At 37.7% G+C, this 9040-nt stretch overlaps 1 protein-coding gene across 2 annotated transcripts; it reads left to right on the top strand.

The window, feature by feature from the left end:
* Positions 1-1106: 1106 nt before the first annotated feature.
* Positions 1107-8823, top strand: tbc1d7 (TBC1 domain family, member 7). Of its 2 annotated transcripts, XM_059341278.1 has the most exons (9): positions 1107-1354; positions 2440-2487; positions 3446-3565; positions 4809-4889; positions 5026-5216; positions 6114-6251; positions 6706-6851; positions 7951-8080; positions 8185-8823. In XM_059341278.1, exons 3-9 carry the CDS (start codon positions 3454-3456, stop codon positions 8269-8271), a joined length of 885 nt encoding a protein of 294 aa, XP_059197261.1. In that variant the 5' UTR covers positions 1107-1354; positions 2440-2487; positions 3446-3453; the 3' UTR covers positions 8272-8823. The 2 variants fall into 2 exon arrangements, with proteins under 2 accessions (XP_059197261.1, XP_059197260.1); XM_059341277.1 differs by lacking the exon at positions 2440-2487 and having other exon boundaries at positions 1108-1354; positions 8185-8822.
* The last annotated feature ends 217 nt before the right edge of the window (positions 8824-9040 follow it).

Here is a 9040-nt window from a genome sequence, read left to right as displayed (position 1 = left end):
GAATACAAACCAACAAATTATGAACCATTATTGCTTAAAAACATATACACACTCACACAACTACACATGAGATTTTTCCGAACCCTTTTCATGCATTTCTATAAAAGAGCCATAAAGAGCTCTGCCGTCATTACGCCTTAGGACATTCATAATGAAGTATGAACATTCATACACCTACGATGGTACCTGAACGCAACAAGATGGCACCAGTATGTTTGGCATCTCGTCGGTCGCATCAGATGCTGTTGGTTGTATTGTTTGCTGTTGCCCTGTTCATCTGTTTCTGACCTGGAGGTGTTAACCACTTGTGCGCCAAAGCCAAAGAAGTGGCTTTTAAAAAAATAAAATAATTAATTGTTACTCAAACCTGTCCCGAAACAATGTTTTATCGAAGCATCAACATAAGATAACCGTATTTTGAGGATGTGATCTTCAGGGCCGGTTATTCCTACAGGCCACCAAGGCGGCTGCCTAGGGCGCCAAATTGGCAGGGGGCGCCAAATTGGCGCATTTGTACATTTTATTTATTTTCAGTCTTTACAATCAACAGATCTGTGTTTTCTCATTTATTTATTCTTATTTTCAATTCAGTTGTTGTTGGTAAAGTTCCAAAGTTTCTAAAAATTAAAATGTTGAGATCATTATATTGCCTGTATTGTGTGTAGTTCATGTATCAAATATAAATGTACATATAAATTTCATTTTTATGTTTATTTTTATTGCATTTGTATGTCTACATTTTATTTATTTTCAGTCTTTGCCATTCTTAATTTGATGAAGATCTGTGTTTTCTTATTTATTTATTCGTATTTTGCGCAAAATCTCAATATCGCCTAGGGCAGCCAATGGGCTAGAGCCGGCCCTGGTGATCTTAATATATACATAAACATTTTTTTTTTTAAAATTACTATTCGGGGCTAATTAAAAAACATCCGGGGCTGTAGCCCCGAATATTTTAGCCTAGGGACGCCACTGATTATTATCTCCTCTCCTTAATTTCTTGTCAATCTACTGCTCCACTCCAGCCCAGTAGGTGGCGGTAATGCATCTTCTCGTTGGTCTGCCAACCGCCAATAAAACTCAAAAGAAGAAGAAGCAGAAGAAGAGTTCACCAGTGCCACCCCGGAAGTGTTCCGATAACAACAACGGATGTTAGCATGTAGCTAGCAGACTGACTCGTAAATTTATTCATTTCTGCGACAAAATCAACCTAAATGTTAGTTAACCGAGAGGTCTTTACCGTTAATGTTACAGTTACAAAACGCTTCGTACGTTTGCTCGTTTAACGCTAGCTGGAAGTTATGAACTTAGCACGCTTTGCTAACTAGCTGAAATCTAACAGTGCCTGTGCAAGGTAGGAGCTAATTTATTTTAACAAACATTGATCACTCCATTCTGCTATCCAACACGTGTTTTAATTAAAAAGAGTGAAATATGCACTTCAATGCCTTCTTCTGCCTCACATTAATCATTTGCTTGCCCAGAGAATTTGTCACAAAATGTGTTTTTCTGCATGTTAGCTGAATATTTGTTACAGTAACGTTTAAGTTAAATGTGCTTACTTACCAGAATGCCTTCTCTGCTCTCAGTGGTGAAAATATTCACATCCTTTTAATTCATTAAAAATAGAAATGCCACACGTGCAATAATCTAAACGCTCGCCTTCTACCATCATATTTTTGTAGTAAAGTAAAAGTAGGCAAATATAATTATGAAAATGAACTAAATAAAGTATATATCGTCACACAGTTAAAATAATCGCCTAAGTCATTTTTCAATAAAAATGTTTTTGACTAAAAACATTTTTATAATTATATTAACATTTTTAACGCGGTCCGTTTATTAAACAAAAGGAGCAGTGCGGCAAATTAACTGCGTACATGTGAAGTGCGTACTTGTGTCTCTTGTTAAAGTTTATCGTTACTATGGAGACTCATTTTAACAATCGTGAGTCACGTAAATTTGAAGTCGCGTGTCTTTTTCTGGTCCGTCGTCATGGAAACATGACTCCCTGTCAGTGCTTCGGCATTTGGACCAGAGTGAAAACAAACGACATAATCACTGTATAATACCAGTATGTGTGAAAACACTCACTGTGGCTTTTGAAATGAATTGTTATTTATTCCTAGATTTATATTTGATATTTTTCAATTGAGACTTACAGTCAAAGTAGACAATAAAAATAGTTAAATGTTTTTCTTTGCTGAATTTATTCATGTTTTACAGAGGATTTAACCTGAACCCGACTTTGCAACAATAATAATCACATTACATTAGTATAGTATATACTACACACACAGTAGGTCTATCTTTAGGCTATTTATAACACACTGGTATGAGATGGGTATGGTATGAGATGTGTGAAAGATAACTCCTAGCGTTTCTCTCTCTCTCTCTCTCTCTCTCTCTCTCTCTCTGTTTGTGTGTGTGGCCTGCCAGTCACCAATGGACATACGACAGTTCTTTATATAAAAAAGACAGATTCAGGTGAGAGACTAGGGACAGTTCATAATGATCTCTGTCTTGTTTTTTTCTTCTTCTGAACAAAAGCTAAAGTAACAGATAATATAAACCAGCTATCTGTATGTTGTATGAAATTACTTATGTAGGAAATGGTCTGCCACAATATATTTGTGTATGATTGTCAGTGCCAAAGGAAAGAGAGAAAGATGGAGAAAGGGAAAGGGAGAGCATGCAGGAAGAACCAGGTGAGAAAACAACAACAATAAATTGATATATAGTGAATAGTGGCGAGCAAAACAGTAACCGCTCATACTCCTATACTAATTTATTGGCATTACTGTAGGTGGCCTATATTTTGCATTTTGTTGTCCAAGTAGCTGTTACTTTGTTCAGTGACAATAAAGTTCAAGTGTTTAGGGTGGGTGGTGGCAGTGGGGCTCAATGGGTGCTCAGCACCCCTAAAGCTCTGACCCTAGAATCACCCGATATATCATATTACTACTACTCATGTGCAAGATTTTACTGTTGAGGTTGTTTAAGGTGAAACTAATTTTTTACTATTTTATTTAGGATTGAAACTAATGTTTATTTCCATTATGGATTAATTCACTGATTATTTCTCAATAAATCAATTGTTAGGTTTGTAAAACGTAAAAACATATTAAAATAGTCAAAAAAGCAGCAAACCCTCATATTTATGAGGTGGAAATTCATGAAATGTTTTCCCTGAAAATTACTTAAAGGATGATGAAATAATTTTCATATTTAATTAACTTTTCTTATGTTTTTGTATTCAACTATTGTTTTTGTTTAGTAACTAGTGACTGTTGGCTTCAAGATAATTGATAGTATGATACAGACTGTTGTGGTCATGTTTTTGTGTTACAGGCAGTCTTTTGCCTCTGTTGCCCGCCGCTGCTGTCAAATAAAACTACACACTAAAGTGTTTTTGGAAATGTTGTGTTTATGTGTCACTCATCAGGTTAAAGTATGGCTGACGACCCCCAGAGGAATTTCCGCTCTGCATATTATGAGAAAGTGGGCTTCAGAGGAGTAGAGGAGAAGAAATCTCTGGAAATACTGCTCAAGGATAATCCTCTGGGTAAGTAACAGTTCATATTAAACACATCTGTCTCAACTTGGTGTGGGGATATGTACAGTAGTGTTCAAAATAATAGCAGTCCTACTGGTAACTTGTTTGCCATGTAGCAATAAAAAATATATTAAAACCTGGATTAATCTGGTTAGTCACATTGGACGGCTATTATTTTGAACATTACTGTACCATCAGTTATATTAACCCAAAGAGACCCACATAGACACATCTTTGTCTTTTTGGGGCGTAATGTTACCATTTTTGACGCATTGAGAATTGATAAAAAATAAACCCTCACCAAAATGTAATATGACTTTGGAGCATTAGATCCCTAAGCTAGCATGATATTGTTTGTACCAAACAGATGGCTTAACTCACTGAGTTACATATGATACCAATATTTCACTCTAGCCTTAAAGACTGCTAGCCTGGGTATACCCAGACTGCCTTGCGCACTCGAATTTAATTTCGAACTGCGGCGGGGTCTGGAAACTAGAGAGGAATCTTAGCCCTGTTTTAGGGATCCAATCACAGAGCGGGGAGGGACGGCAAGACGATGACGCGTACTGCTCGGCACTTGGAAGCTTTCCGGATCCAACATGGCTGCTGCAGATGCGAAACTCTCTTTAGCTGTAGATGGTGTTTTAAATAGTTTAGAGCGAAAGTTGAAAGGCGAAAGGTCTCTTGGCAGCTCCGCTGTCCCCCGGCTGGTAGCGAGATCACCGGTAGCGGGGCTATTAGCGCCGCACCGGCGGTCACCGCCGGTGATCTGGCTCCGAGCCGGGGGACAGCGGAGCCCCCAGAGACCCGCAGCAGCTTGTTTATTGCCCATAAAATCAGTGGATGTGTGTGGCTGAATGACATGAGGGGGAATAAAGCGTGAAAATAAATAATCTTGCAGAAAGCGAGAACTGGAGAAGCAAAGCAGCAGCAACACTCTCTCACAGACACACACAACAAACATCCATCTCTGTAGCTCTACTACGTCATCTGGTATAACTGATCTGATTGGCTAAGAGCTACCTACAGACGCTTTGATAGACATTCTAAGCGCCCAATAAACGGCTCTGGGGAATCGTAAACCACACCTCCTCTACGGAGAAAAGCATTGAAGGTGTCCAGACCTAATCTCCAATGAGATTTGGTCTGGTGTTAGCCAGGCTAAAAGACTGCAGGTTTCATAGGATAAATATAACTCATAATGGTCATTTCTTCAGTCCTGTAACTGTTGATTTCACTCTTCTACCAGATCTAGAAAAGCTCAGTACCTTCAGTCAGAGGTTCCCCCTCCCCTCTATGTACAGGATCCATGTGTGGAAAGTATTGTTGGGTAAGGTACACACACACACACACACACACACACACACACTTATTTCACACATCACAATGATGGCTTGCATGTCAATCAATTCAAATGTGTTCATAAAATGATGATGCCAAACAAACAAACTCTCCTGTTCTTGCAGGAATCCTCCCTCCCCATGGTGACTCTCATGCTCTGGTGGGAGGCTACAGGAAGGAGCAGTACCAGGACATCCTGGAGGCTCTGGAGGTGATGAGATACATCAACGCCTCCACACCCTCCACCCACGTCTATCTGCGCATGTTCCAGCTGGAGAGCCAGGTGCTCCCACGATGCTCCGAGACCTCCGCCCCGGTACGATGAGCAGACAGAGTAAAATAGAATCATGTTTGAAACTTTATTACATGATGTCTGGGGGAAAGTTTCAGCTTGTGTTGAATTGTGCATGTAGGATTTAAGATGCTCAGCTAAATTAATTGAAGAAGAAAGTGTCAACGTCTCACTTATGCCACTCCAAATGTGTGTTTTTAGGTTGAGACGCGAGTGAACTCAGTTCTGTATTTAGTGACACAAACAGAATTGATCATTTTTAGTTCTTAAAAATCCAGTCAGCGCTCATCATCAGTTGGAATCCATCAGGGTTTTTAAAGTTTTATTTAGAATTTACCTGTTTGTTTCAGTTGTATGTATTGTATTAAAGCACCCATATTAATATTTTAATATGTAATACATCAACCTTGCATACAGTTTAATAATTGTCTGAGAATGGGTGTTGACGTGACGATTGCATAATAACAGTCTGACCACTGATATATTTTTGTTTCTAGGAGCTGATTGTAATGTGAGCATTGTCTGATTGTTTAAAAATATATTTATATATATATTCACAGTTGCAGTTAATGTTTTTTTAGTACCATCAAAAGACTGAAGTCTCACTGAAATGACAAAACATGCCTCATACTGTGGCTTGACTAATGCAATTAGTGGCTAATTTCCTGTTTAAGAAGCCCGCAAATGTTTGAAGTCAGCGTCAAGCTTTTCATTATCACTTCATAAATGGAAAATATTTATTACTTACAATCTTTACCACAAAACTCTTTTGTCTTTCAGTTCCAATAAAAAAGTATGTATATATTCTTCTGTAATGAAACAAGGAGACCACACAGACTTGGAGAAGTTTGTCTTTGTTCCTTTATTCTCTACTGTTGTATTGTATGATGCTGATGTGGCATGTTGCTTTTTTTCTTTAAGGACGAAGAGAACGAAGACTTCCTCTCCATCAGTCGAGCCATGGAGGAGATCGTTGATGATCCCATGGACTGCTACTGGCTCATCAAATGTTTCGTTAATCAGTTCCACACAAAGTTTGGAGACTCAGTACCCCACCTCGTAAGTGTTAAATTAAAGAATAAAATCAAAGAAATGTTGTTTCAATGAGAATTTAACTTTTAGGTTTATTATTTACCTCAAAAATATAAATTTGGTTTGAAATCCTCAACAATTATTATTATTATTTTATCAAACTAAAAAAACTGGATGTGACAAGTAACCGAATAGCACTGTCTATATTTCTAAAGCAAAATTAATTGAAGGATTTCTATGGCAAGTTTTCAGGGTTTAGTATTTGTTTAAAATAATTATTTTCTTTATATTCCTGGTGTAGTTTTGAGTTTTAAAACTCTGAGATGAGGAAGATAAAAAGCATATGAGGTGTATATTTAGTTGCCAAAATGGTAGAATTAAATTAACAAAGTTCTCATGACTGTAGTTTGGATCACATTGTGTTTTAATGTGCGTCACAGTGAATTAAGACTCTTGCTCTGTGTGTTCTGTTGTGGTGAAGCCGAAGAGCCTGGAGCATTATCTGAGTCAGGAGGAACCTCGACTGCTGAACCATCTGAAGAACAACGGCGCTCTCTCTCTGCTGCCCTACAGCCTCTGGTTCAGACGCTGCTTTGCTGGATGCCTGCCTGAATCCAGCCTGCAGAGGTCAGTTAACTGCACAAACCTGGACTGCTGTATTCTGCACACATTATTCATAAAGTCAACACACAGCAGACTGAGATCAAATACTGTCTTTGCATCTTTGCAGCTGCCACTGATAGATCCTTTAAAATGTAGTCAAATCTCATTTCCATTTGGCTGAATAAGTCTCATCTGTCTATATATATATATATATATATATATATATATATATATATATGACAGTACAGGCCAAAAGTTTGGACACACCTTCTCATTCAATGCGTTTCCTTTATTTTCATGACTATTTACATTGTAAATTCATCAAAACTATTAATGAACACATGTGGAATTATGTACTTAACAAAAAAGTGTGAAAATAACTGAAAACATGTCTTATATTCTAGTAAGCAAAGGGTGGCTACTTTGAGGAATCTAAAATACAAGACATGTTTTCAGTTATTTCACACTTTTTTTGTTAAGTACATAATTCCATATGTGTTCATTCATAGTTTTGATGCCTTCAGTGAGAATCTACAATGTAAATAGTCATGAAAATAAAGAAAAACGCATTGAATGAGATGGGTGTGTCCAAACTTTTGGCCTGTACTGTATATATATCGCTAAACAATACAGCTTTCAAAATAAGAGCACAGTGTGAATCCACCACAGAATTTACAAGAATTCTGTCAAAATAAGATGCCTTCAATAAAACATGAACCTTTTATTCTCCTTTACAATAATTTATTAAAATATGCAATGATAAGATCAGTGTATATGATGGTATAGTGGCATTAGAATGTGTGAAAGGCCACCAAATTTGGGCTTTTATGAAAAAATTTCTCCAGGGGTGAGATCTGCAATTGACAGCTACTCTTGTGTTTTGTGGGGTAACATTACTGTTTTAGTTAGTGGAGTCTGGTGGCTTTTAAGAGAAATTGTAGAAACTGATGATTTTCTTTTAAGGTGATTAAAATATATGCCCCTGTCCACAGCAGTACATTGCTTTACTTTTTATCTGTAATTAAAGTCTGTTTGTTCTATTCAAATCATACAACTTTTGTTATATCTTGATCTTAAATTCTTCTTCCTGGTCAACAGAACTGAGCCCTGTGATTATTTTCAGGGTGTGGGACAAGGTGATCAGTGGCTCCTGTAAGATCCTGGTGTTTGTGGCTCTAGAGATTCTGCTAAGCTACAAGATCATGTTGATGGGAATCACCCGGGCTGAAGGCGTGGTCAAGTTTCTGTGCAATGTGAGTAAACAACAACAGAAACACTGTTGTGTTGTCCACCAAAGTACATTTTTATCCTTCGTATTATGTGATTTTAAAACCTCACAATAAATTTTCCTTTCCAGATACCGCAGGAGAACACAGATGCCATTGTGACGAAAGCGATCGACTTGTGGCACAAATACTGTGGAACCCCGATGCACGCCGTGTAGCCAGATGGAGCTCTGGAGACATCAGGGCACAGAGGAGCTTTCCCAAGATGCACCGGGACTTTCAGGGCTTGAAGCAGAAAAAAAATCCTGTGCCTGAACATTTTTTTTTATGCGGGCGGCAACCTAAATGAATTAATCTGGTGCACTTCAAGGTTTTTAATAAAGAAATATGAGCAGTTCACCAAATACTGCATAACTGAAAAACCTTGACAATGACATTCTTGCATTGACTGAAATCGTTAACGAGATCAAAATACAAAATCCTGTCAAAAATTGTGTTTTGGAGATACCATGACTCCAACATTTAGTCACATTTTTCATGAACAGTGAAAACTTCTCAAACATCTTGAAGCACAAGAAAGAACGCGCAGGAATACTAGGGTCCTGGCATCTTAGGCAGCCCGGCCCCTAATAAAATCTTAGAATACTATGTATACTATATATTTATGTGGGTATTGCGTGTGTGTATGTACTGTATGTGGGTATGCATGCATGCATGTGTGTGTATGTATGTATGTATGAAAATAAAATGCAATACAAAATGAAATAAATTAAAATAAAATCTTTTTTCCTCATAAAACCAGTTACACTTATGTCTAATTTTCCTTATTCTTTTTGGTTCAAAAACAAAGGTCCTGCATCATGTCAAAGCCACTCCTTTTGAAGTTGGAGGCAGAGTGTGTTGAGGTAACTGGCATGGTTATTGGAAAGAGACAATTTCGACAACAAATTTTTGTCTTCCGCCAACTTTTTTGCAAAGCTCAACAGG

The sequence above is a fragment of the Centropristis striata genome, chromosome 9, assembly GCF_030273125.1.
Source record: "Centropristis striata isolate RG_2023a ecotype Rhode Island chromosome 9, C.striata_1.0, whole genome shotgun sequence".
Taxonomy (NCBI): domain Eukaryota; kingdom Metazoa; phylum Chordata; class Actinopteri; order Perciformes; family Serranidae; genus Centropristis; species Centropristis striata.
Note: the sequence above shows the minus strand (reverse complement) of the source record. Positions and strands in the feature narration are given on the sequence as shown.

Coding starts and splice junctions, on each gene's coding strand:
- tbc1d7 (XM_059341278.1), top strand. CDS start 3,454: ATGGCTGACGACCCCCAGAGGAATTTCCGCTCTGCATATTATGAGAAA. Junction 6,852..7,950: donor CCTGAATCCAGCCTGCAGAG/GTCAGTTAACTG, acceptor GATTATTTTCAG/GGTGTGGGACAAGGTGATCA. Junction 8,081..8,184: donor TGGTCAAGTTTCTGTGCAAT/GTGAGTAAACAA, acceptor TTTCCTTTCCAG/ATACCGCAGGAGAACACAGA.